Source organism: Rhinolophus sinicus, linkage group LG04 (assembly GCF_036562045.2).
Source record: "Rhinolophus sinicus isolate RSC01 linkage group LG04, ASM3656204v1, whole genome shotgun sequence".
In the NCBI taxonomy this organism is placed as follows: domain Eukaryota; kingdom Metazoa; phylum Chordata; class Mammalia; order Chiroptera; family Rhinolophidae; genus Rhinolophus; species Rhinolophus sinicus.
The window spans coordinates 157,639,558-157,667,306 of NC_133754.1; the positions used below are offsets into that span (position 1 = coordinate 157,639,558).

The following is a 27,749-nucleotide window of genomic DNA, read 5'->3' on the forward strand; positions in this document are numbered from 1 at the left end:
AAAATAGGGGATGGGAGTGGGGAGGGTCTTCGCGGCAGCAGGAATCACGTGAAGTCAAGTAAAGATGGAGACAGAAATCTAGGCATTATCAACCTTTGGCACTAGCTCAAACCACAGAAGTGGACCAATATGTAATTGGTACAAGTTGCACAGTCAGACTTGGAAGTGCAGAGATTTTTAACTGTTTAAAAATTTTATTAAATTTATTGACGTGACATTGGTTAATAAAATTATATACTGTGTTTTCCCAAAAATAAGACCTAGCTGGGCCATCAGCTCTAATGCGTCTTTTGGAGCAAAAATTAATATAAGATCAGGTCTTATTTTACTATAATATAAGACCAGGTCTTATATAATATATCATATATTATATCATATCATATCATACCATATCATATAACACTGGGTCTTACATAATATAATATAATACCGGGTCTTATATAAGTAATATAAGACCGGGTCTTATATTAATTTTTGCTCCAAAAGATGCATTAGAGCTGATGGTCCAGCTAGGTCTTATTTTCAGGGAAACACGGTAGGCTTCAAGTGTACAATTCTATGATATATCATCTGTATATTGCATTGTGTGTTCACCACCCAAAGCGAAATCTTACGTCACCATATATTTGACTGACTATTCTTTAGAACTGACACTTTCCCCCCAGTGATAGTATACCTTTGAGGTATATTTAGTCCATTCCAGTGTGAGAGAGAGAGAGAGAGACAGAGAGAATACTAAGATTCATAACTCCCAGTCCAATTCAAAGCTCTATCTCTGGGTTTTCTGCCTGTTCCCTACCTATTTGGTTCTATCCTTCATAATTTGTACACAGCCAGGCAATTGTAGGACAGGCTTGTATCCTGTCTATTGGTCTCATCTTGGTCATTTCGTCTCTCTGCAACAGCTTGTCACGCTCTCCCCTTCCCCACAGTTGGTTGAAAGAAGATGATGGCCATGGCCAGTGGTGGTTTTGATGAATGGTGCATTAGCTTTTCCCACATGTGGGTAACCCCTTGGAGATGCCTCTACTGCACAGCTCACCACCGCCAGGTGAACCCTGTACATCCCCTTGCTCTTCCAGAGAGGCCTCTTAGGCTTGGCACACCAGCTCACCTTTCCTTCTAAAGTCTTCAGCTCCCTCTGGGTCCATGTGAATTTAAGAATCTGTGGTAAGTGTAAATGATTAATTTTATTGGGGGAGGGGAATGGAGTACTATAATCTTCCAGCGTTTTGGGTTTCTAAAGGCCTTAATCTGGCCCTGTGCAGGTGCATTCTCATCTTTGACTCATCCTAAATTTTAAGGGGGATTCAATCACGTCCAAGTCCTTGTCAGCGGCCCCCTCCCCATATTGTCCTGAGGACAGGGAAATAGGAAGTCCATAATGCTCTGTTCTCTTCCCAAATTCTTTTTCTCTCCTGTGTCCTTTTGGGAGAAGAGGAAAATCAGTTCGGTGTCTTCACTTCTCTGTCTAACTCAGTCTGGACTCACAACAATAGCAGTGAATTTTGAATCTAGCAATTTTAGAATCAGGGTCTCTGCTCTCAATAGAGGTAAATTCAATTTGGTGTAGCTGCCACATGTAGAGTCCAGCCAGGAAAACAGAACTCACTCTCAGTATTTAAACTAGGGGGAATTTTATCTGGAGAACTAACTATGAAAATGAAAGATATGCTCTGAAGCCATTCAGGGGAAGGTGAGGCAATCCAGAGATTAACAACAGCAGGAATTCTCTATCCCTCCTAGGCTGAGGGAACCAGCAGAGGAAGCCCAGGGGCCAGGATAAGTTAGAAGCCGGAACTTTGGAGAGCCTACCTTAGGGAAGCTGGAACCATAAGGGACACACAGCTTCTGTCGGAGATGTTGGTCAAGGCAGAGAGAGAAGGGGAAGAAATACTCTGGCTTCTGGCGTCCTTCTGACTTCCAGTCTTCTGCCAGTGCCTCTCGTTGACCAAATGCAGCAGAGACTGGGGAGCTGAGGACCCAGTCTGTGAGTGGCAGCCTCACTGGAGAGAGAGAGGTGTGGATCTGATAAGAAATGGGTCAAGGACTGGCAGGAGTGGGTAGGGCCAGCCAGTGGGAGTGGGAAGGAGCACATCCATAATCACGACACCCATAATCATGTTATCACTTTGCCACATAAACTGGCTCTTGTCTCTTCCTAGCTGGTATACGTCTCAAGGATGGGCAGGGCAGGAAACTATATTCTGACTTACCTTTGTATCCTCTGAAGGCCCCTCAATAAATATTTGTTATACTTAACTGAATTTAACAGTTTCTAAACTCTCTTTTGCGCGTGTGTCACTGACTGGCTGGCTCCTCTTCTTAGACTTTTCAATGAAGAGATGAAAAATTTGAAAACCTTTGCACAATGGTATAAAACTAAGCAAACTCATTCTTTTGGAACATTTCACCTTTCCAGAATATGACCTCAAACTGCTGATGGTGTGGTCTAGTTCATTTTTGGGTAGGAAATATTCACAATGATTACCATAATAATTAACACATATATAATGCTTTACAGTTTACAAAGTCCTTCTACATTTATTTTCATTGTAAGTAGGTTTTAACCTGGGGATCTTGGAATCTGTTTATTTGACCTTTGTCAGGTTAGTATAATTCTTAAGTGTGACAGAAAAACATTAGGGTTCTTTTTTTGTTTTCTTCTAAACTGCAGATGATGGGCAACCTTCTCTGCCTTTTTTGTTAGACAGTTCTGTTACTCCCAATAGTTGATGGGAGATGTTCCCAGCTGTCATTTGGTGGGAGAGGCTAGCATCACATTATCACTCCATTTTTCTCTCCTAGGGACCTAGAAGGTGTTTGAGGACAGTGACTGACTCACCTAGTCACGTGGAGTCTTTGCAGTCATATATATTATACCAGTTGTTTTTAGAACCCAATTCTTATTCAAATATGTATGTACATATTTTAATAATCAGCCCTGAAAATTTTGAAAACCTTTGCACCATGGTATAAAAATAAGCAAACTCGTTCTTTTAGAACATTTCACCTTTCTAGAATATGACCTCAAACTGCTGATGGTGTGGTCTAGTTCATTTTTGGGTAGGAAATATTCACAATGATATGCACAATTTTTTATGTAATATTCATATGTGCTTCTTTTTTTCATTATTGGGGAGAAAGTGTCTATGGCTTTCATCCGATGTTCTATCCCCAGTCTGTGTCTGTCTGCTTTCTCTATACTGCCAGGACCTTCAACTCCTGGGTCTTTCTCTCGCTGACAAGATGACCTTGCTCTTTCATATAGCAATGCAATTGAGCTCCTTATTTCATATAACCTTTCCTTCACTTCAGCAGATTGTGGAAGATACTGAGTTGCATTTTTCCTATTTCCCTGCAATTGGTGACTAAGGTCCAAAGATGGGGACAAAGAAGCACTAAGTACCACGCATTCTAGAAAGAATTGCTAATAATTAGGGTCAGATACTCTCTCCAGGGCTTACAAAGAGGTAGCATGAGTACCTCCAACCACTAAACCCACCCATTCCTCATCACCCCACCTTATTCTCAGTCTATGTAGGGTATAAGATGACTCAAGGGAGGAAATCATGAGCCTAGCAGGGAGTATTTTACCCTCCTTTCCAACTGAATTCAATGCTCAACAGGTAAGTTAAATTTATGTATCACTAAATCCATCCTTGAATCCATTGTCCTGTCTTTCCATGCAGTCTAGAAGGAAATATATCTTTTCCTATAAAGTGAATCTGTTTATCTGGATGCTTGTTTATTCACTGAGAAAGCATTTATTTGACATCTAAAATGTATTACCGGTGTTGAGGTACAAAGATTAAACATGATAGAATTCATTCCTTCATGGAATGCACAATCTAGAGTGGGGGAGGCAGAAAGTAACTACCTACTTTAAAAACAATGTATTAAGGGTTATAAAACGTGGGGTGGAAGGCCTCAAAGAAGAGTAGTTAGTCAGAAGGCAAGGGAAGAGACGATATTTCAGGCTATGGACTGATGTGGCCCACTTAGGGAACTACGAATAGTTCTGTATGTTTAGAAGGCAGACATGGCAGCAGAGGAGGCTGGAGAGGAAGGCCAGAGCCAGATCCTAATGGGGTAACATGCTTGTCCTCTATCCTGTAGGCCAGTGGTTCTTAACAACAGTGGTACTGACTCTGGAGGGGCGATTTGGACATTTATGGGGCATTTTTTATTGCTATAGTGATGGGAGGTGCGATTTACTGGCATCTTGGTAGTTGAGGATTATAGATGTTAGACTCTGCAATGTGCAATGTGAGAACAGTTCCATATAATCAAGAACATATTGTTTTAAAGTAGGTATTTTCTTTTCTCCCTACCCCACTAGGTCATGTATTCCACGAGAGAACAAATTTTATCTTGTTAATCTTTGTACTTCAACTCTGGCAATACTTTTTGGGTGTCAAATAAGTGTCCTGAATGCTGTATGATTTAGAGCTCCTGAGTTCTGCATGATTTTTGAATAGTCCACCAAACATTTGTGTAGGGTGTCATATATAAATACATCTAGTCTATTATTGCTTATCCTAACACTAGTGTTTAATGTAGTTTTTTGGGTTTTTTTTTTAGTGTAATGGCTTCTGATCTCATGTCTCTTAAGCCCTAACTAACTCATTTCTTATGGTTAGGTGCAAGCATCTGAGTGCTTCCTCGAGCCTTCTGTCATAGTCATGTCCAACCATTTATGTATTGCAATACCTATCACTTTATTATTATAAATTATTGTCTTTTATTTCTCTTTTATATAACAGCTAGAGCACTTAAGTTGTTTTGAAATTATGTGTATAGATAGGTTGTATTAGCTTCGAATTTCATGTTAAGTTAGAGAAGGTGCTATTATTTAAAATATTTATTAGAAGAAGGGAGACTTAGGTCTGATAGGCTCATGAGTCATTCAGTGTGTGGCCATTGATATTCAAAGTGCTCTTTTGAGCTAAAGAACTCAAAATTTTTTTGCTCATGAGCTCCCTAAAATAATAATAACCCCCTCATACAGTTGTCAGTTGAAATCTAACATTTATCACAAGTTTAAATTTATATATTATTACTAAGAGATAGAATATATTAATCATTTTATAAGTTGAAATAAGCTGACGATTGACTGTAATCATAATAAATATTTCATGATGATTTGACAAAGTAGACTTAAATCTTATTGAATAAAGCACACCAAATACAAAATAGGCTATTTAATTTTGCATCCATGGATTTTATTCAGTGTATTTGAATTTTTTTGTGGCCTGCAAAACTTTCCAGTTACATTTTTTTTGTTTTATCAAAGTATAATTCATTTATTTATTATTATTATTTTTTAATATTTGGGGAAGGGGAACAGGACTTTAGTGGGGAACAACAGTGTGTACTTCCAGGACTTTTTCCAATTCAAGTTGTTGTAACTTTCTATCTTAGTTGTGGAGGGCGCAGCTCAGCTCCAGGTCCAGTTGCTGTTGTTAGTTGCAGGGGGCACAGCCCACCATCCCGTGCGGGAGTTGAACTGGCAACCTTGTGGTTGAGAGCCCACGCTCCAACCAACTGAGCCATCTGGCACTGGCCCATGGGGGAATCGAACCGACAGCCTTCGGCGTTAGGAGGACGGAGCTCCAACCGCCTGAGCCACCGGGCCGGCCCTCAAAGTATAATTTATATACAGTACGATTCAACTATTTTTGTGTATGCCAATTACTACTAAAAGAAAATATGTTACTAATGTAGTCTCCTTTGGCTGTGCTGATTATAGAGAATCCCAGCCTGGGCTAAACACCCCATTTCCAATACCAAGTTTTACCCATAACAGAAGTAGGTATATGGTGGGGAAAAGCTGGAAGCCCCATTAGTTTAAGGCACTTTTGATTAATCTTTAAGTTTCCCTAGACAATTATCTTCATTTATATACCCTTTTGGTTGGTGTCCCAGCAGTCTTTACACCCTAGAACAGTTCATCATTGTAAGATTTGGCATGGATGAGAGACATGCCGTTCTTTTTGTAAAGTGGGAAGAGGACTGTGTGAGCACAGGCTTATTCTTAGGCAAATTAGTTTTAGGAAAGAGTACATATGGGAGGTGAGGATCTGGAAAGGGATTCTCTTGAAACCACCTGTACATACATACCCCTTGGAAAATCTTTCTGTTCTCCCCCTGTTTGAGGGGTACCACCCAGAGGTTCAGGGGCTCAGAAGGTGCCAAGGGCCGGGGGTGCCTGTTTCTGGGCCCACCACTGCTACCTCATCTGCAGCAGCTGGGCTTCTTTCTGTTTTATGCTTAAACTTTTGTTTGGAGAAAGGGTTTTGCTGCTAAAAATAACACCTTGAAAAACACAGCTTCTATGGGGAACCATTTAAGGATTTTAAGCAGGGAAGTGGCATAATTAGGTTTTCATTTCAAAAGGCCACTTTTGGCATCTAAACACATTGTAGAGGGTGGATTGGAGGGCGGTGAGACTGGAGGCCCAGAGACTTGTCACTGAGGCTGTTGAAACAGTCCAAAGGAAAAAAATGTTGGAACTGGCAGCTCTGGGCTCCATCCCAGAGTGGCAGCATCCACTTCAGATGGAGCAAGGGCTGCATCCAGCTGCTTCTCACATTTACATTTTCTGCTTGGCTTTTGCCTCTGTGACCCTTGCCTTAGAGTAATCTTTGACTCTTTCTTCTTTATCCTGTCGGTTCCGTCTGCCAGCAAGTCCTGTTGTTTCTTCCTTCAAATCATCTCCCATTTGTTTCTCTCATTCCATTACTATTCCATCATCCTAGACCAGGCACTTAGCATTTCATGCTTGGATTTCTCCAGGAGTCTCTTCACTGGTCTTCACAGCCCTACACTGAATGTCATGGTTGACTACTCTTGTTCATGACATACTGCAGCCAGGCAACAGAGTACGGTTTTGTCAAGTCTTGCTTCAGATTTCTCCTCCTCTTCCAGTCTTTGGCTTCTCTAGAAAATTCTAAGCAGAGCAGAAGATTGAAAGAGTGATAAATACATTTCAGTTCTCTAGAAGCTGATATGATCATGCTCCCTTTGCTTTTTTTATGTGAGATATTTGTAAATTGAGCAGGACTTAAAACGCAAGGGAACATGTGCCACTTTTTTTTTTTCAGTGAAAGATTTTGTGAAGAAAGAATTTTAAGTGGAGTGGAGAGGGAAATATAACAGAGAATATTATATTGGAGACTTTATGCAATCAGATGCTCCCAAGGGTGGTAAGTAATTACTGGTAATTATGGTGATGGGTGGAAATAGGAACAGAGGGAAGCAGTATATGTACATGGGAAAACAGGGCAAGTGTGAAAGAGCCATCGAAGCCACTGGGACCTTCCGGGACACTTACAGAAGTGCTGGTCCAGGCTTGGATGGAGCAGACAGGTGAAAAATGGGTTCACCTAGGTAGAGTTTGAATCATCTTGAACATAAATTCTCCTGACAATTCTTAAATTCCTTCTTAGGAATCACTGGCTCTCTATGAAAGATTTTTCATGGGAAAAAATTACTCTTCTGGACTATCTTTTCACAAAACTGGTATTTCTGGCCCTCAGAGTATGGTACCAGTTCAACTTTTAGAACACTTATCTAGACAGGTAAATTAGAAGCTGAGATCTGATCTGAAAATATTTTAACTTAAAAAACTTTTTAATTCATAAAAGAAAGTGATGTGTGAATTCAAAGTAAAAACCCTTGACCCTTTAAACAATAACAGCAGCTCTTAAAGGATATTGAATATTATGAGAAGGTGAACTGGCCCCAAGGTCTAGAACCATACTGTGTGCTGCTGTACGGGGGGAAGTAGGTCACATGAGCATTAATGGGGGTTTGACCTGTTTTCAGGATTCTGTCTCTCCCTCACTGAGGCTAAAAGAAATAATGCAGAATTTTAGTAAAGTCTTTGTTTGCCTTCAATACGTTTCACTGCCTCCTCCTCTCCCTTATTGAAATGTTGCATTTGAAATGTACCATTTCTACCTTATTTTATCTTACTTTCCACGGCTGTTCTCTGCCTTCTGTTGGCAGGTTCTCTTGGACCGGTGTGTCTTGTGCGCAGAAGACAATCACACATAATCAGGGCCTTGCTCTGCAAGTCAGGTTAGTCAAGCATAGAGAAGACTGGAAGGTGTTTTGTTTCTCCAGCGTCTTATAGCCCCGGAGGCACGGTCTGGTGTAGAGCAAACCTGAGGGTTCAGAGTTAGTTGCGAAATGAGGTAAGTTATAAAACTGCTCAGTGCTGAACTGAGAGTCAGTTTGGGACATCAAAGCTTGCCATGGAGATGAGCATGAGCCAGAATCCCATGGCAGTGCCAGAACTCGGCAAGGGTCTTGAAGTTCCTTTGGCCTAAGTGTGACTGGGCTCAGAATTTCTTTCCACTAAGGAACAAGGTAGTTTGGAAACCACAGCAGCTTCCAGCATCTAGCTGATCTGATGTTCTGCAGTTTAGTTCTGGATCAGAAATAAGGTGCATGGGCTGGTCCTATTCCAGAAGAAATTATAGATAGGCTCTGTGAAGGAGGCATTACCAACCCTATGGAGAGAAAGGGGGATCCTAGCTCGGTGCTGCTCAGGCCAGCAGGATCTTTAGATTTCCCAGGCTTTGTGTGAGTTGCATGGAGTCACCAAATACAGTCCAAATCTGATTGTCCGCATCAGTGACAGCAGGGATCTCTTGGATAATTGGAATATATAGATAACCAAATTTCTCATTTATCTAAAATTTTCACCACGACCCCCAAATGAAAAAACAAAACAAAAACCTTTCACTGCCTTTGGCACACTAAGCGATTAACTTTTATTTCTCTACCCTTTCCCACGTTCTAGTATCAGTGCCCGGTTGGAAGAGAGAGAGAAGGGGAAAGATGCTTGAAATGACATACGTTGCACTTGAATTTGTTTGGGAGTCTGGGCAACAGTGCTGACTGGTCCTCACTTGGGTCTGCAGGTGTCCAGAGAAACTCCTCTGGGTCTTTGGTGGCCATTACCCTGTAAGCGTGGCTTCATATGGTGAGTTCCATGAGTCAGCAGAATAGCTATACAGAGCCCCACCTTAGAGACCGGGAAAGTCTCTGCTCTACTATTAAAAGCCAAGTAGGGTTGGGGGAGAGAGTCAGCTGAGGAAGCTATGTGACTTCCCCCTCTGGGACTCAGTTTCAATTATCTTTAAATGGGGGATTGAACAATATCTTTATAAAACTCCTCCCAGCCCTGAAATTCTGTGATTCAGGCAGAGATTGCGTCATTTTGGATTTGATTCTCTCATTAAGCTGTATGTAGTTGCTTAACAAGTATTATTTGGTTGGGTCGGTCTAAAGTTAGAGCCACATCTTTTCTTAGGTTTCCCATCACCCTTTGTCTATTATATCCTTTTCCTTGCTCAGATAAAATGAAAGTCCTTTTCACCACCAATGTTGGAAGCTGGAACTGGAGTTACCATCCCTTCGTGATCAAAAAAGGAGTTGTTTTACTTCCATTTGTTGGGGCTTGGGGCAAGATATGTTGGGGTGGGGGGTTGCCTTTGGTCTCGGCACCCTCAGGGGTTCCAACTGTACGCTCCTCAAAGTGAGGGCTACATCATTCAGCTTTTATCGTAGTCATCCCTAACGCATGTGCAAGGAAGCCAGTGTTCCATAAAGAAACACCGTACCTCTGAATAAAATAGCATTGTCCTTAAAATTTTCCCCAAAACCACTAGGTGTCGCCTTCATCTCAGAGAAACTACGCCCCCTCCTCTCTCCTTGCACACCCACCCCTCTCCTCTCTTTACTCGGGCGCTCCTGTAGCTTCTTGGCACTGTGATTTCTGAAGTGCCTTGAAGGGGGGAGATGAACTGTGGCTCTCGGCAGGGGGAGGAGAATGGGTTTATGACAATTGAGAAAAACTCCCCAAGGTCCCATAGTAATCCCTCCCAGCAACCATGATGTCATCCCTCACAAGCTGTTTCTCAGGATCAGATCCGCAATCCAGATATGGGGTATCTGGGGTGAGCCTTCTAGGTTGGAAGTTTGGGAGTGGGGAGGAACCCAAGGGGGATACAATGGGCTTTAATTGCTGGGAGAATGTTCTGCATAGCCGGTCCACCAGCTTTTATCAAGTGCTAGGCTGTGCTGTGTGGGGTAAGGGGCAGACAAGAGACAAGAGGCCGTTAGAGGCTCCTGCCCTGGAGCAGATGGTGTGGTGGAAGCCCAGTGGGCTACGGTGGGCCTCTGAGGACATGGGAGGGCGCGCCAGGGGCATGGGCACAGGAAGAAGGAGATTGGAGCTTTGAGTCCTAAGGGAAAAGGAGACTTGGGCTTTGTAAGGACTCAGGAAAAATCGATCACTGACACCCCTTGGTCCTGGAGGGGCCAGTGTTCCAGCGAGCAGGCATGGTGAAGGAGAGGCTCCTGGCAATGAGAAGAGTGGTATGGTTTACTAGGTGGAGGACTGGTGAAGATTCCAAATATTTGGGGATTCCTGACTGCTTCCTGGAGACTGGACTATTTGAGGGACTCAGCGGAGTTAAGAGAGGGGACCCTAACAAGAGAGGCCCTGGGCTGATAGGAAAGTGAGATGGATAGAGAGCAGAGGAGTGGCCCATGGTCTTGGGGGAGGCAGGGGGAGGCCCTTAAAGCGCGAGGACGCCCAGAAACCTCGCCGGCCTGAGAGGCCCCGTGCGGCGCCCCTGAGTTGTCACCGGGTGGGTTGGAGACCTGGGAGGTCCCTAGGCGCCCGTGTGGGGGGTGGGGGGGAGACTGCAGGCGCCGGAGGGTGGGGCCGGGAGAGGGAGGAGGAGGGGCCGCGGGGAAGGGGCGGGGGAGGCGCGGGGCGGGGGCGGGGGCGGGGGCAGGCGGCCTGCCCGAGGAGTCACACTCGGCGGCCGCCGCCCGCGCAGCGAGCGGAGACGGGCCCTGCCGCGGCGACCTGACCTGGACGAGCGGCGCGCCCGGGGGCCCAGGCGGGGGGCGGGAGGAAGCGCCGGGCAGCGCCGGCCGCCCGGGCCCGGGAGGAGCTGAGCAGAGGAGCTGGGACACGGGCGGGGCCGCCGCAGCTCCGGATGGGACCAGCGCCCTGGGCCCGTTAGTCCAAGCAGGAGCTTCAGGAGAAGCCTTCACAGGGAGATTTACCCGTGCCTTTCCCTACCGTCCGGCCCAGGCCTCGCTTCGCTCCCTGCCTGCCCATGGTCCCAGTCCTTCCGCGGTGCGGGCCCCCTCCCACCTTACCCCTTGGTCCTCCTTTTCGCCGCTCTCTGCCCTCCTAGCCCCTTCAGCTGTGAGGTAGCCCCCAGGCCTTTTCTTTGTACCAGCCTCCCCCCACCCCCACCCCATCCCAGCCTCGGATCCCTTTTGCCTTCTCAGCTTTAGGTTCATCAGTCTACTTCACCTCTCACTGTCCCCATCCCAGCCGCAGGCCCCTTTGGTCCCTCCCTCCTCCTGCCACCCGGCTCTTAGTGCTCAGTCCTTACCCAAGGCAGGCAGACCCACTCCTTACCCACCCGCTGGGCCTTGCTCCCATCTCCTCCTGTCCCACCCTACCACTTTCGTATCTCAGTCTACCTAGCTTATCCTCACTTCTCTTCTTGACCGACTTCCGCGGATTCCAGGCTGGGTGGTGCTTGTGCCTCCCCGGTAGGCCAGAGTGGCCCCAGGATCTGGGGCTGGTGGGGCTGCTGCTTTCTCCCCATGGCACTGCCATCACTCCTGCTGTTGGTGGCAGCCCTGGCAGGTGGGGTGCGTCCTCCCTTGGCGCGGAATCTGACACTGGCAGTGGTGCTGCCAGAACACAACCTGAGCTATGCCTGGGCCTGGCCACGGGTGGGTCCTGCTGTGGCACTAGCTGTGGAGGCTCTGGGCCGGGCACTGCCTGTGGACCTGCGGTTTGTCAGCTCTGAACTAGATGGCGCCTGCTCTGAGTACCTGGCACCTCTGCGCGCTGTGGACCTCAAGCTGTACCATGACCCTGACCTTCTGTTGGGCCCGGGTTGTGTGTATCCTGCTGCCTCGGTGGCCCGCTTTGCGTCTCATTGGCGCCTTCCCCTGCTGACTGCGGGTGCTGTGGCCTCTGGTTTTGCGGCTAAGAATGAGCATTACCGTACCCTGGTGCGCACTGGGCCCTCTGCTCCCAAGCTGGGTGAGTTTGTAGTGACATTACATGGGCACTTCAATTGGACCGCCCGTGCTGCCTTGCTGTATCTGGATGCTCGCACAGACGACCGGCCTCACTACTTCACCATCGAGGGCGTCTTTGAGGCCCTGCAGGGCAGCAACCTCAGTGTGCAGCACCAGGTGTATGCCCGAGAGCCGGGGGGCCCTGAGCAGGCCACCCACTTCATCCGGGCCAACGGGCGCAGTAAGTGTGGCCCCGGCTGTTTTAGGGTCAGGGGAGGAGGGTCGCTGTCTCCCTGGAGGTCAGCACTGGGACGCTGTCGATGGAGCCAGGCCTTGAGGAGCTGCACGTGGTGGTTGGGATCCAGAAGGATCAGAGGCACATGTGGACAGAGCACTTATGTGAGGGCCAAGGCCTTATATTAGGGGAGCTTGCGGAGTATGGGGGTGAAGCTTGTGGTGGGAGAATGTAGGATTGGGGGGACATTGAATTTGGGGAGCAGTGTGAGTGCCCTGTAGTGATGTGGTTAATGGCCGCTCCAAAATGTGTGACTGTGAGCAGAGGTTTCTCAGGTTGGGGTACCAAGACCCTTATAATGTGGGTCTATAATGTCACTAAAGTAGTAATGACTGTATAAATGGGCTTTAGGGTTCAGCAGCTTGGGTTGGGAAAGGCAGGTAAAGCTCACATAGAGAAATTCTGAGCAGCCAGTGCCTTTGAGTGTAGGGAAAGGCGGGCAGAGTGGGGGAGTGAGGAGGGTGGAGTGGGGAACAGCAGCAGGGCTCTGGGAAGAGGAGGGGCTTCGGGCTGATAGCTCCCTTTCTCTGGGGCCTGGGGTCAGACTCTGACTTCTGCCAGATGGTCTACATGGCCCCAGGGTACTTATGCCATAGACTCCAAGGGGGAGGGGTCGGGAGCATCTGTTGGGTGGTGGGTAGGTTAGGGCCCTCTCTGCCTTGCTAAAGATGGAAATACTGACGGTGTCAGAGAGGGGGCTGTTTGGGGATGTGGATCCGTTCTCAGGATGCCCTGTGTTGTACACCTGCTCCCAGTTGTGTATATCTGCGGCCCTCTGGAGATGCTGCATGAGATCCTGCTTCAAGCCCAGAGGGAGAACCTGACCAATGGGGATTATGTCTTCTTTTACCTGGATGTCTTTGGGGAGAGTCTTCGTGCAGGCCCCACGCGCTCTACAGGCCGACCCTGGCAGGACAATCGCACCTGGGAACAGGCCCAGGCCCTCAGAGAGGCCTTTCAGGTATCATTTGAGCCAGACTTGAGGGAAGAAGGGGACTCACAAGACCCCACAGAAACCCCAGGAACAGGGCAGGAATTGTGAGCTGCGGGAGTGAAATGAACAGAGGCTTTTCAAGCTGAGTATCATTTTTTCTTACTTCCCCACCTTTGTGACTCTTTCTCAGTGTGTCTGCCAAGGCTCCCTCCCAAGATCCCGGAACAATGACTTTCCTCAGTGCCAGTAGTAGACTATAGTGTGGGGGAGAAAAGCACACGAAAAGATCTGGCGAGGTGAGGCATGATGTGGTACAATTATATACAAGCGCAAGAAGGGATATGATTATGTGTCCTGGAACAGACAGTGAGAACTTGAGTGGTTCAGAGGACAGAGAGTCAGTGTGGCCGGGGTTAGGAAAGGCTTTTAGAAAGCAAGTGCGGCTCTATTGTGACTTTAAAGATAGATGTCATATTCTTGGTCAGAATGCAAGAGAGGATCCAGGCAGCCTGAACAAAGAGAAAAAGATAGGAATGGGCGTGTGTGGGAGACCAAGAAGATACTGACCTTAAAATAAAGAAGGGTTCGCTTGAAGCAGAGACAGGAAATGGTGTTGCAAAGGTATAATAAGATTAAGGAGAGCTCTGCATCTAAGACTAAGGCGCTTGGCCATGAAGGTGGTGTTCTTGAGATTTTTTTGTGAGAAGCAGTGTAATGACAGAATTCAGGTTGGATTGGAAGAGGAGGAGGCTAGAGGCAGGGAGACCACCTGTAATAGGTTAGAATGGAATGAAGTGAAATGGCCTTGAACTAGGGTCGTGATAGCAGGAATGGAAGGAAATGGATTTGAGAAACGATTTGTAGGGAAAATACATGGCTCTGTTCATTTCACACCTCTGCTCAAAACTTTCAATGACTTATTTCCTACAGAATAAAGTCCTGACTCCTTAACATGACATTTAAGACCTTCTACAGTCTGTTCTCAACCCACTTTTTCACTTTTACTTCCTAGTGCCCTTCATGATCGAGTATTCTGGCCCCTGACCCCTGGGCCTCCTTGGCCCCCTGCCTTTACCCTCTTTGATCCTTTTGTCTGGAATACTCTTCCTTCTCTCACCCCGAATGTCTGCCTCTCAAAATCATACCCATGAATTATTCCCTGATCCTCCCACAAATTTTTCACTAGCTTATATACATAGTGTTTCTTATTCATTTATCTATATCCCTCCTTTTCCCAAAAAGGATTTGAGGTGGTGTATGGGATAACCTTAAGGTCCTTTCAACCCTGAGATTCTTTGACTCTAAGTAGATGTGCATAAGGGGTAGTCATCTTCTCCAATGAGTAAGGTTTGATGTGGCTGTGATTATATATGTGATTGTGACTGACCAATGTGTATCTGACTGTGAATGATATTATCTGTTTGCATGCCTGAGTATGAGTCTGTGACTGTCACACCTGAACATGGGCAGTGGCAGGACAGGTTTTATTCATGTTCTAATTTTTGCCTAAAACAATCTTTTCACCTTTGTCTGTCTGGATAATACTTGTGTATTATTCTTCAAGACTCAGGTCAATTATTTTCACTTCTAGGAAACTGAATCCCCAGGTTGAACTGAGTTTCCTACTCTTGTGCTTAACTCTGTAGAACTTATACTACATAGAACTTATACATCATTCAGTCAGTGTTTGATTCATTTGAAGCCTGACTCATTCTGTTAGTGTTTACTGAGCACCTATTATATCCCAGTCACTGTGCTAGGTACGGGTAGACACTGGAGAACATTACAGATGGAGTAGTCCCTGCCTTTTTGGAGCTTACATTTAGTAGAATAGAAATGAAGCAAATAAATACAAACAGAACAAACTGTGATAAGTGTTACTAAAAAAAAGAAAAAAGAATAGTGGTATGAGAAGAGAATAACAAGGGGATTGAACTTTAGCGAGTGTGGTTGAGGAAGATCTCTGTTCCTCGCCCAGATGTGAGGACTCCATTCTGAACTGTGTTCTTTTTGTGGAAGGAGCTCCTCTCTTTCCTACCAGCCACGGGGTCCCAGCACTTAGGCTGGGGGAAGGAGGGATCTAATCAGTTAACGATCAGTTATATAAATGAATTCTCAGGTTTGCCACTCACTGCAGGCATTATTCAGACAGAAAAACAAAAAGGGAGAATTTGCTACCGAAGGGGAAACAGGCAGTCAAGAATATGCTGAGACGAGAACCAAGGCTTTGGGACAGGGCAGAGGTGAGGGGGTGATGAGGTGTCCTCTGGCAAAGCTACTCTCATCTTTTCCTAATGCTGAAGCAGGGCAGGGGTGAGGGAAGTTGGGTAGTTAGCTCCAGCCAACGATGAAAGAGCAGAGCACCCTACCCCGGAGATACTTGGCTCACAGGGATCCCCAACCAGTCCAGTCTGGAAAAGGTGGCGTCAGTAGAGGCGAGGAGTCCTTAATACAGATCCCCAAAGCTTTTCCAAGAGGGTGTCATGCTCAAGAAAATGGTACCAGCTCATGCCGGATAGCTGCTCGAGGGCAAGGATCATATTCATCTTTGTATCCCATGCGCTGAGCACACATTTATTGAATTGAATTAAGTTGTGTGTTAGGGAGAGGGGGAAGAGGGCTAAGAATTCGTCTGGACAGCAGTAGAGCTGGCAGGTACTGTAAACCAAGATGATCAACCAGGATAGGGAAGAATAAGCAGATACAGTGGAATTAAAGCAGCAAATGACCAGGCTCTAAGGATCGAGACCCAGGCTGAGCATTTGAGGACTTACAGGGTCAGAAACCCAGGCAGAGGTCACAACCTAGGTGACCAACATGAGATGGGTTACAGATGGGAGACACCAACAGCTAGAATGGAAAACGCACTAAACTAAGAGCTGTGTGTATGAACCTCTTCTGGGGACAGTTCTTTGTCTTTTTAGGCCGTAGTTGACGGTGCCTCCTGCTGCTGCCAGGTCTCGGTGTGGGTGGGTCCACAGGCCGAGGCAGGCGTCTGCTGCCCTTGCACTTTTCCTAGGAGCAGTTGTGGCTTCCACCCACTGCTGACCCCGTTTTGGACAGCCTTTGCTTCTTGTTGTTGTTGCCATCTGGGGTCCATTCTGAAATGGGACACAATTACTTACCTTCACCATCTTCTCTCTAGCTCCTGAGCAAGCACAGAAACTCTTTGGAGGCTCTTCTTTCTTTTTCTTTTTCTTTCTGTTCTTTCTTTTTTTTTTTTCCCCAGTAGCTAGTAACCACAGCAAAACAGAGTCTAGCATAGCAGTTTTAAAAGTGTGGTCTTGGAATCCTGGGGGCCTCTGAAATTCTTTTCAGGGACCACGAAGTCCAAACTATTTAAAAAATTATACTAAGATGTTATTTGCCTCTGTCACTCTCATCCTTCCGTGATTGCACAGTGGAGTTTTCCAGGGGCTACGTGATGTGTGATGATGTCATCACGCTGGCAGCTAGGGAAGGTGTGCTTGTGTTTTAAACACAGTTTTAATTTCTAATATGGTAAATATTAGAAATATGGTCAGTTTTAATTTCTAATATGGTAAATATGGTAGATGTAATCCAAACAAACAAAAGCTCTTTGGGGTCCTCAATAACTTTTAGTAGTGAGACCAAGAAGTTTGAGAACTGGTAGTCTAGCAAATAAACCTAGAGAATCGCTAAGGGTTTAACAAACATTAAAAACCTATCAGCTTTTACATTGAAACATAAATTGTGCTAAACCTGATCTTTTCCAGCTCTTTTACTGACTTTTTTTTTACATTTTTTTGTCAACAATATCCTGCCCTTATATTTCTCTCTTATTCTTGGAACAGGTGTTACTGAACAAACCCTTCCAACCCCTCCTTAGTCCCCCTCTCCTTTTAAATTTTGCCCGATAGCAGGAGAGCATTAGAAGTGTGTGATCAAGCATGCAAATGCTCTAGTCTAATATAAAGCAAACTCCAGTCCAATATAATGAATGTATATTAGACACTGACTTTATTATTTCCTACCTGGAATGAATTGATATATAATAGACCATATGTGATATATCTTGTATCTCTATGGTCTCTACATGTGCTTTTTGTGACAGGAATGAAAAAAAACTGGTAGAAGTACTAGATTTTAATCTGTCATTTCATGAAGTCACATTTCACAAAACATCGATCTGAAGCCTTTCCCTGACGTTGTGGTGCCAGTTTCCTGTCCAAGGCAGAGGCTGGTCTCAGTGATGGTTCAGACCTGGGGTGGAGGCAGGCACTGGTTGTGTCCATCAGTTAAGGAAGGGGAAATGTGTGAGGCGAGAGGGAGCCAGGCAGACAACCCAGAGAGAGACAGAGACACACTGACTTGTGGCCAGTGAGATGTGTGCATGGCTGAGACCAAATGTGTCGTTGGCTTATCTATGAAATGTATGTGGGCATGTGATTGTGTGTTTTCTCTGTGACACATGTCTATTACTTAGTGACATGTAGGACCGTGCCAGTATGCAGGACGGTGCTACTTATGGTAGGTGTCCCACGCATGTCAAATGAATGGACTCACGGCTTCTCACAGATGGAATCACTGTCTCAACGTGTTTCCCTCAGTTGTCATAGGACCTAAAATCTCTTTGATTCACTGGGTGGAGGCACTGTGTTCCAGTCCCAAATGGAGATGTAAACATTTTACTGATAACATTAACAGTAATTAACACCTATAGAGGAGCTGTTGGTCAGTGGTGGCCTCGATAATGAACAGGTACCCAGAAAGGATGGGACAGAGGAGCTGTGAGTGCTGTGGCACCCTGCAGGGAGGCCCAGGGGGTCGTAGGGGCTTCAGGAAGACGAGGGGCAGGGTTTTGGGGATGGAGTTGACTTTATCTACTTCCCAGACTCTACCTTCCCAGAACCATCCTATCTGTCTTTCATGGAGGCATGCCATTCCCTCTCCTCAGATGGATTAAACACATACCACACACCTCCCCTGGCCCCTCACACAGGTACACACACATAGAGTTTAGTATCCTCTCCGCCTTCACACTCACCCATGTGTATTTCATGTGTATTTCACCAAGTTTCCCTGTCCTGTTTCATCGCTTCCCGGAATGCCCATCTGGAATTCTGTTCATTCTTCCCCATGTGCTCTTGGTACAGACAGTATTGGTCATCACATACCGAGAACCCCCAAATCCTGAGTATCAGGAATTCCAGAATCGTCTGCTGATCAGAGCCCGAGAAGATTTTGGTGTGGAGCTGGCCCCCTCTCTGGTAAGTAGTTATCTTTCCTGAGAATGAGGCCAGGCTTTGAGCAAAGGCTCTTCTCCCTAACTTTGCATCAAGCCGTGGCCATGGAGGGAGCCCTACTTTGTGGGCTGTCCACTTCCATCCAGGACTTTTCCTTCTGCCCTAGTGTCCAGTGAGGTAGGGATGGCATCTAAGGAATGAGGGGAGGGAAGAAAGCAAACCAGAGGAGAGAAAAGGTAGAAAGAGACCCCAGCGATGGGAAGGGGGCTGGGGTGGGGGCCTGGAAGGATATTGGGAGAGCACTGCTGAAGTTACCGCCCCCAGATGAACCTCATCGCTGGCTGCTTCTATGATGGCATCCTGCTATATGCTGAAGTCCTGAACGAGACAATACAGGAAGGAGGCACCCGGGAAGATGGACTTCGAATTGTGGAAAAGATGCAGGGACGAAGATACCAGGGTAATAAAGAGGGTCAGATGGAGACCAGAGGGCTGCTGTCAGGTTCAGAAGTGGAGTGGGCAGAAGCAAATACAGATAACTGGGGCAGGGAGGACAGTTAGGGGTCAGAGAACATGGCAGAGGTGGACACATTAAGAGCGGGGGCAGGGATGGACTCTGAGATAACTGGGGGCCTGCGGGGTAGGAGAGCAGCCTAGGGTAGGTCTCCAAGTAAGGGTTATGCTTTTCTGTCTTAGGTGTAACTGGACTGGTCGTTATGGACAAGAACAATGACCGGGAGACTGATTTTGTCCTGTGGGCCATGGGCGATCTGGACTCGGGGGACTTTCAGGTGATGGGGGAGGAGGCAGGGAGGAGAGTGTGGGCCCTGCGAGTCCAGGTTTCAAGGGTTCAGCAGGGGCAGAATCGAAGGTACTAGGGGCAGGAACTTACTTTCTCTGCTGGAGTGGCATCCTGGGTGGGTGGGAGGTTGGGGAGAAAAGCAGCCAAATAACTGGGGTCTGGGGGAGGAGGCTGGTGGGAGCAGGCCCGTGGGCCCAGTTCTCTCCTTCCTCACAGCCTGCAGCCCACTACTCAGGAGCAGAGAAGCAGATTTGGTGGACAGGACGGCCTATCCCCTGGGTGAAGGGGGCACCCCCCTTGGACAATCCCCCCTGTGCCTTTGACTTGGACGACCCATCCTGTGATAAAAGTGGGTGTGTGCAGGGACCGGGAGCAGTGCTTCTCCCTTTACTTTCCATCCTCTCCCTCTCGTCACTCACGCCCCCCCTTAGCTCTACCTTTACCTCTACTTCTGCTTCCTCCCCTCCTTACTTCTTTCCCTCCAGAAATCTGTCTACTGCCTGCACCCTGAGCATCACCCCCTCCCATTCTCACAACTCCACACAGTCTTTCTCAGGGTCCCCTTCTTTCCTTCAGCTCCACTTTCCACTCTGGCCATTGTGGCTCTGGGCACGGGAATCACCTTCATCATGTTTGGTGTTTCCAGCTTCCTCATTTTCCGGTGAGTTCCGGGCTTTCCACTGACCTCCTCCCTCCCTCCCTGTTGCCACACAGCCCTCTGGCTGAGGCCACTGGGTCCCAATAACGTGGGGTGGGGGTGGCAGGTCTCTTAACTTGGTGGCTGTCTCTTTGACCTAACATCCTCCTCTCTAGCTGTTCTCATTAGTTTTCTTTTAGCCTTGGTGGTGTTTTCCCACTTTTGGTTCGAGACTGGGCATACTAACTAGTGATTCTGAGTGGGGTCTTACAAATGCAAAGGTGAATTTTCCATAGATGCTACCATTTTAGGAAATAACCTTCACCTTCAGCCTCTGTGTTTTTAAATGAGCACAGGGCATGTGTCAGATATGTGGAGGGTGCAGCCTCTCTCAGTCCTGTCTCTTGGGTGTAACAATTGCAGCTTCAGGAGCTGCAGGGGAGCCCCTGCAGCCCCGCTGTTGGCTTATGGGGTGGTAGGATGGGGCTTGCCAGTCAACTGAGGTGTGCAGTCCTTACAGAAAACTGATGCTGGAGAAGGAGCTGGCCAGCATGTTGTGGCGCATTCGCTGGGAAGAGCTGCAGTTTGGCAATTCCGAGCGATACCATAAAGGTGCAGGCAGCCGCCTCACACTGTCACTGGTGAGCCCTTGTCTCAGCTCTCCCCTCTGCTTCCCGTCCTTTCTTACCCTGGACCTTTCCCAGCACATTGGCCTGTAATGACAGCCCCTGCACTACCACCATCATCTAATGTTCCTTTCATCCTTCCGCCTCCATGTTGCCCTTGGCCCCAGCGGGGATCCAGTTACGGCTCGCTCATGACAGCCCATGGGAAATACCAGATCTTTGCCAACACCGGTCACTTCAAGGTGAACAGTCATCCGCTTGTTCTGGTCCCCACCATTTCATCCTGTCTCATCCCCATATGGCACCTCTTCCCGTGAACCTCTGCCCCTCATAACCCTCCTCTTTATGTCCAGCGGAGCTCCTGGATGCTCCTGCCGTTCTCCAGTATTCCTAGTATCCAGAAACTTCTTCTGATACTAATTTTTTCTTTTCCCCTTTCACTCCCACCACCAGGGAAATGTTGTCGCCATCAAACATGTGAATAAGAAGCGCATTGAGCTGACCCGGCAGGTTCTGTTTGAACTCAAACATGTATGTAATGGTGTGTGGGTTGAGGGTGAAGGGTAAATAGGGGTGAGGAAGAGGAGAAGGGAAGGCTGTGGAGTAGTTAAATTGGCTCAGAGGGCAAGGCGTTTGTTTATAAATGACTCACAATTGCAGATACAATTAAGAGAAAGGTCCTCTCATGTAGGGGTAGATTTCTGTATCTGATTTTTAGTTTTTTCAGTCCTCTCTCCCCACACTTCTTTTTGTTTTGCTAGATGCGAGATGTTCAATTCAACCATCTCACTCGCTTCATTGGTGCTTGCATAGACCCTCCCAACATTTGCATTGTCACTGAGTATTGTCCTCGCGGGAGTTTACAGGTGAGGCATAGGTGGGAATTCTAGGGATGGGGGCGATAGGCCCAACGTTACACTGACTGTGCAGGTGCTAGCTGCTGGGACAAGGACAGTCATATAATCTATTCCATGTCACCTGCCAGGACATTCTGGAAAATGACAGCATCAACTTGGACTGGATGTTCCGTTACTCGCTCATTAATGACCTTGTGAAGGTGAGCTTGCCCCACTCCTCCTGAGGAGAACGTCTGCTTTAAAACAGCTCCATCCTTTTATCTTTGCTTATGATTTCTCCTAGTCCTCTAAAAGTCCTGTTCTCTCCCTCATGCTTATGGTTGGATAATAATGGGTAAAAAAAAATCTGGGGGTTTTAATTGGGAGGGATAAATTTTATCTGCCACAAAGAGTCCTGTACTTGTAAAGAATTGTCGTCTTCCTGCCCTAGATATTTCAGATATCTATCTATCTATCTATCTATCTGTCTGTCTGTCTGTCTGTCTGTCTGTCTGTCTGTCTATCTATCTATCTATCTATCTCCCTATCTCCTTCCCTCCCTCCTCTCTCCCTCCCTCCATCCTAGAGCTTATATTAAAATCCTTTAGCAGGGAAAACATCCATGGGGTCTCCAACCATATTTGTCTTCTGTTTTTTTCTCATCACTTACTCTCTGACCAATATTTGGCATATCTATTCTTTTGAAAAACCGAAATTTAAAAAAGAACACTTACTAGTAAAACTAAGAGAAATCGAAGAAAATGATACTAAACCTTTGGTATCTTCTGATATACTAGGTTTCAGCTATTTTCAGGTGACCAAGAAGTCCATGGATTTGTGGAGGTATAAATTTGAATCTTGCATGAGTTGGACAGGTGTTTAGAAGCAAGTCCTATAGCCAGTGAGCTAGCCTAGTGGATCGCCCATATCACACCTGAAGCTGACTTTGGTTTTTCTGCTTAATTCTCAGGAGGTTATTTTAAAAATATGTTTTTGTGTGAAAGTTTGCGATTAAATGAGAGATAAACATATTACATAAAGTTGATATGGTGCCCAACCAGAGGTGTGATGATAAATGTAAGAAAAACATGACTCTTGAGAGAACAGTGATTTGGTGGAAAAATCAGATTTAGACTGAAGCTAGAAGCCTAATCATTTCTATATTCACAAATTTGGAGATTCCCAAAGCTTTTGTTGCTGTCAAAAGGAATAAGAAGGAAGAGTTTACAGAGACTAGAGTTATATATTGTTTAGGTCCAGAGCTGACCAGATAGACAGATGAGTTTTGGTTAGCATACGGAGCATGGTATCCTTTTCTGTGACACCTGAACTAACATGGGTGGGTCCCACAGTTTCCTTTTGGGAAGCACCATTCTGCCCTCTTATAACCTGCTTTATAGTCCCTCAAAGACAAAGGTTCTCTCCTCTTTGGCCCCATGGGGCCAGAAGTTCAGGTTTTTGTATTTACTATTTTCTACACTTTCTCTCTGACCCAGAATTCCCTCTGATAGATCACTTTCCTCCTCCATCCTGACTTGTTTGCCTGCACATGGTTATACGTTCACGTTTACAACTGGTTAGTCTTGCTTGATGCTTCTAGGTATTCATGATACTTGGTTCTCAAGCCATATCTTCCTAAGTAGTGGCTATACATTTGAGGCCCCCACGGGTGTCTTATTCTTGGAGTTCACCTTCGTAGCTCTGTTCCCTTCACTGCTCAGAAGACTGACGGCCCTTTCCAAGGTAGTGATTGATAGCTCCCTTGGTCCCTCCTCCTAAGCGTTTCTCCTGTCTCTGGTGCCTGGGTGCCAATAAACCGCATCTGGTACCAGGAAGGGATGACTCTCCTCTTCTGCCTGCTTCCTTGGGTGGAAACTGCACAGAGGATGCCTTCCACAGTTAGCGTATTGTTTTTCTGGTCCCGAGATCTGTAGACAGCTAGCTAATGCCCATCTCATGGAGAGGGGGAATCCTAAGCCAGACATGATCCAATGCCATGACTTGCTCTGTATCCCGCAGGGCATGGCCTTTCTGCATAACAGCATTATTGCATCACATGGGAGTCTCAAGTCCTCCAACTGTGTGGTGGATAGTCGTTTTGTGCTCAAAATCACAGACTATGGCCTGGCCAGCTTCCGATCAACTGCTGAACCTGATGACAGCCACGCCCTCTATGCCAGTGAGGCCTTCCCCCACAGCCCACTTTTATATTGCTCCTCTGGCCCTGATCCTTTCCACCTCCGGAGGGTGGGAGAGGGTGATGGAGTGACAGTAATGTGGGGAGCATTATGGGAAGGAGCCCAGGGGGGCTTAGAAATACCTGTTGAGGAGTTGGTCAGCCTGTCCCCTCCTTTCAGAGAAGCTGTGGACTGCCCCAGAGCTGCTCAGCGGGAACCCCTTGCCAACCACGGGCATGCAGAAGGCGGATGTCTACAGCTTTGGGATCATCTTACAGGAGATCGCGCTTCGCAGTGGTCCTTTCTACTTGGAGAGCCTGGACCTCAGCCCCAAAGGTGCGAGTCAATCTACTATCCACAGCCTCCTCTACCTGGTGGGCCCTGTTCTTCATCCAAAGCCTTTATCACCCTCAGAGATTGTCCAGAAGGTCAGAAATGGTCAGCGGCCATATTTCCGGCCCAGCATTGACAGGACCCAACTGAATGAAGAGCTAGTTTTGCTGATGGAACGATGTTGGGCCCAGGACCCAGCTGAGCGGCCAGACTTTGGACAGATTAAGGGCTTCATTCGCCGTTTTAACAAGTGAGAGAGCCCTGAGGGGCAGGGGCTTCCCAGCGATAGAAGCCGCATCCGGCTTAGTGGATGAGGTGGGGCTGGTTGGGGCCAAGAAGGTGGGTTGGGAAGGAAGTCCTGGGAGTCTTGAGAATCTTGGAACAGGTACCATATTCTGGCCTCTCCCACCCCACCAGGGAGGGTGGCACCAGCATACTGGACAACCTCCTGTTGCGCATGGAACAGTATGCCAATAATCTGGAGAAGCTGGTGGAGGAACGCACACAGGCTTATCTGGAGGAGAAACGCAAGGCCGAGGCTCTCCTCTACCAAATTCTACCCCAGTGAGACTTTTGTCCTTCCTGAATTTTCCTTTGATATTCTGCTCTGTTGGATCCCACCTCATCAGTTTCCTGAGAACTCACCTCCCAACTCTTAGAACCCTGCTTTGTTCCATCTGGCCGCAATGAGCCTTTTTGGCTAGAGACTGTTTTCATTCTGTCCCCAATTGAGCTGTGCTGCCTTCTTCTTAGGACACTGCTCTACCATGCCTTTGCTCCAGCAAGTGTAGGCAGAACAATCCCCACTTGAGACATTTACCCCCATCCCCACACAGCCCCTTCCAACCTCCCATCCCTGTCCACCTTACGTCGTGCTAGACTGTAATGTCTCCCTCACCACCTTCCATCTCCTCCGCCAGGCTCAGCTTTTATGTTAGAACTCATTTCTGCTCCAGCACACACTTTTCCTCTCTCCCCCTCCCATCCTCTTTCTGAGTGTAGCTCAGATTGCACCCTTGCTTTCCAGTTCCGTGGCAGAGCAGTTAAAACGGGGAGAGACGGTACAGGCCGAGGCCTTTGACAGTGTTACCATCTACTTCAGTGACATCGTTGGCTTCACAGCTTTGTCAGCAGAGAGCACCCCCATGCAGGTGACAGCCACGGGTGCGATTCGGGGCCGGGATAAGGACCTGGGGGAGCTTCACTGCGGCATAGGGACCCTTGATAATAGGAAAGATTCGTTTGTTTGGGAGTTCCCATATCTTGGTATGGCTCTTGGGTTAAGAATTCTTAGAAAATTGGAACAAGTCTCAGGCCTCAACTTTCCCATCCATTAGGTGGTGACACTTCTTAATGACCTGTATACCTGCTTTGATGCCATAATTGACAACTTTGACGTCTACAAGGTGAGAGCTGGGGCTACCCTCCTACTAAGACCCCTTTAAAACCCAGTTTCCCTGAACCCCCATACCTTATATGCTCCATGGTCAATTTTCCCTCCAGTATCCTCGTGCTGGAGTGCTATTTGTAGACAAATGAGGCTCTGGCACTCTATACATTCCACTCTCATTTCTTGTGACTACTTAGGCTTCCCTAACCGGAACCATCATGAAATTTAGCCCCTATCTGCTACATTTTGCCTAGGGTTATAAATACAGCCTATCCATCTATTCTTTTCTCTCTATCTCCTCCAGACATGGAAGAATCATACAAGATGTGGGTACAGAATGATTTATTGGGGTTCGGGACAAGCTATGTTGTAAAAGCTTTTTGTTGAAGTTACTGGGTTGGCGCAGGGTGCACTTTATTGTGCTTTGGGAGTAAAAATTATTTGGATTTGAATATTGGCTTTGGGGCTGGGTGGCCTTGAGCAAATAACAGAAACTCCCTGAGCCTCAGATGTTTTATCTGTCACATGGGAATAATAGATTAATTGTGGAAAGTGCCTAACATTGTGCAGATAATAAATCTCCATTCCTGTCCCTTCCCTTTGGACTTACTCTACCATCTGTTATGACTGTAACGAAGATCTCCCATAAACCCTTCACCTAGATTTTCAACAATTGCTTATATTTTCCCTATTTGCTTTATTTTTTAAAAATCTATATTAGTTTCTGAACCATTTGAGAGTAAGTTTCAGACATAGTGCCCCTTTATCCCTGGACAATTCAGTGTCTAGTTCCTAAAAACAAGGACATTCTCTTACCTAGCTTCAGTATAATGAACAAAGCCAAGTGCCTGCTTTCTTACCTTGACAGTTAAGGCTGTCTGAGGCCTATTTCACTGGATCTGCTTAACCTCCTCACCAGCTTCTGCGTTCTCTAGGTCAGCCCTGTTTTCTTGCTTCCCATTCCTGACAGCAGAACCTAGCTGTCCAGGTCCTGTTGCAGACAGGGTGTCCATTCAAACATTTACCAAGTATTAGCCAGGTGCTGGGGTGGGGCAGAAGGATTTAAAGATTCCCTTGACTTTTGCTTCTCCCTAAAGTCTCAGGACCATGGCACTTATTTTTCTAGTCAATATTCTGGCCTCTCAGGCTTTCTGATGACTCATAGTGAGTGGTATCCAGCTTGTCTCTTTCTACTCTTCCCCATTCCCACTGACACAGATAGAGGTGACCTTTTAATCCCCCTCTCAATCAGGTAGAGACGATAGGAGATGCCTACATGGTGGTATCTGGTCTCCCAGGCCGAAATGGGCAACGCCATGCCCCGGAAATTGCTCGGATGGCCCTAGCATTATTGGATGCAGTTTCTTCCTTCCGCATTCGCCACCGACCCCATGACCAGCTGAGGCTACGCATAGGGGTCCACACGGGTAAGGTTAACTCTCACTCCAGCCCTACTATCCACTTTTCCTGGGCTCTCCCAACCTGTTTCTTCTCGTAGGGCCCGTCTGTGCTGGGGTCGTTGGCCTGAAGATGCCCCGCTATTGTCTTTTTGGAGACACAGTGAACACTGCTTCCCGAATGGAGTCTAATGGTCAAGGTGAGCCATTAGCCCTCAATCGCTGCTTCAGTCTCAATCTGTGTTGCCCTTTTCTTCTTTTCAGAGTTCCTCCAAATCTCTCAGTCTGAGACCACAGTTGCTGACTGCCCCATCCTTGGACACATTTAGGTTCTAGTGCATGGGCACTGGGAAGACTGAGAGCCTTCTGAGGGGTGGTGGTTGGGTAAAGCTCTCTTAGACACCACCAATTCTTCTGTTGCCTTTTCTTTGATTCTTCTTTCCACCATACCCCCATCCTACCCCAGCCCTGAAGATCCATGTCTCCTCCACCACCAAGGATGCCCTGGATGAGCTAGGATGCTTCCAGCTAGAGCTTCGGGGGGATGTGGAGATGAAGGTGATGGCAGGCCATGGGGAATGGGTCATGGAAAGGGAGGACGAAAGTGATTATGGGGATCATGGGGGAAGAGAGGGAGATGAAGGGAATAACATAGAAGAATCTGAATTATCTCCACTCCCTCGCTCCCAGGGCAAAGGAAAGATGCGAACTTACTGGCTCCTAGGAGAGAGGAAAGGACCTGCTGGACTTCTCTAAACCCCAATTCTTTCCAAGCCAGACAATCTCCTGCTGCCGGTACCTGGGTAGGCAGTGGCCACCATCTCTCCACACACCAGAAATGGACATTGTCATACAAAGTGGAAACCAACGTGCACAAAAACCCTACCTTATATGGAAATTGTTGCCCTTTGCAGCTCAGCCTTGTATATATACCTTCCCCTCTCTGGCCTGGTTCCCTTCTTCCCTACCTTCTGTAAATATCTGTATCTAAACCAGAATATTTTGGCCAAGTATAAAACAACAAAAACATCATGATGTCA

At 46.9% G+C, this 27,749-nt stretch overlaps 1 protein-coding gene and 1 long non-coding RNA gene across 5 annotated transcripts; both read left to right on the top strand.

Moving 5' to 3' along the window:
• The first annotated feature begins 4,410 nt into the window (after window positions 1-4,410).
• On the top strand, window positions 4,411-10,708 carry LOC141571152 (uncharacterized). Its single transcript, XR_012495842.1, has 5 exons — window positions 4,411-5,664; window positions 7,107-7,208; window positions 8,014-8,201; window positions 8,813-8,995; window positions 9,370-10,708. It is a non-coding gene; the product is annotated as an uncharacterized LOC141571152 (long non-coding RNA).
• An 88-nt stretch (window positions 10,709-10,796) lies between these two features.
• NPR2 (natriuretic peptide receptor 2) lies at window positions 10,797-27,741 on the top strand. Of its 4 annotated transcripts, none has more exons than XM_074330690.1 (22): window positions 10,797-12,316; window positions 13,126-13,331; window positions 18,422-18,535; window positions 18,836-18,971; window positions 19,208-19,302; window positions 19,530-19,662; window positions 19,890-19,974; window positions 20,462-20,591; window positions 20,744-20,818; window positions 21,030-21,107; window positions 21,338-21,442; window positions 21,562-21,633; window positions 23,432-23,591; window positions 23,770-23,925; window positions 24,004-24,172; window positions 24,340-24,486; window positions 24,950-25,073; window positions 25,260-25,328; window positions 26,565-26,739; window positions 26,811-26,909; window positions 27,176-27,267; window positions 27,400-27,741. In XM_074330690.1, the coding sequence occupies exons 1-22, from the start codon at window positions 11,650-11,652 to the stop codon at window positions 27,463-27,465; spliced, it is 3,153 nt and encodes a 1,050-aa protein (XP_074186791.1). In that variant the 5' UTR covers window positions 10,797-11,649; the 3' UTR covers window positions 27,466-27,741. The 4 variants fall into 4 exon arrangements, with proteins under 4 accessions (XP_074186791.1, XP_019584628.1, XP_074186792.1 ...); XM_019729069.2 differs by having other exon boundaries at window positions 20,471-20,591; XM_074330691.1 differs by lacking the exon at window positions 20,744-20,818.
• The last annotated feature ends 8 nt before the right edge of the window (window positions 27,742-27,749 follow it).

Coding starts and splice junctions, on each gene's coding strand:
- NPR2 (XM_074330690.1), top strand. CDS start 11,650: ATGGCACTGCCATCACTCCTGCTGTTGGTGGCAGCCCTGGCAGGTGGG. Junction 18,972..19,207: donor GCAGGGACGAAGATACCAGG/GTAATAAAGAGG, acceptor TTTCTGTCTTAG/GTGTAACTGGACTGGTCGTT. Junction 23,926..24,003: donor CCTGGACCTCAGCCCCAAAG/GTGCGAGTCAAT, acceptor TATCACCCTCAG/AGATTGTCCAGAAGGTCAGA.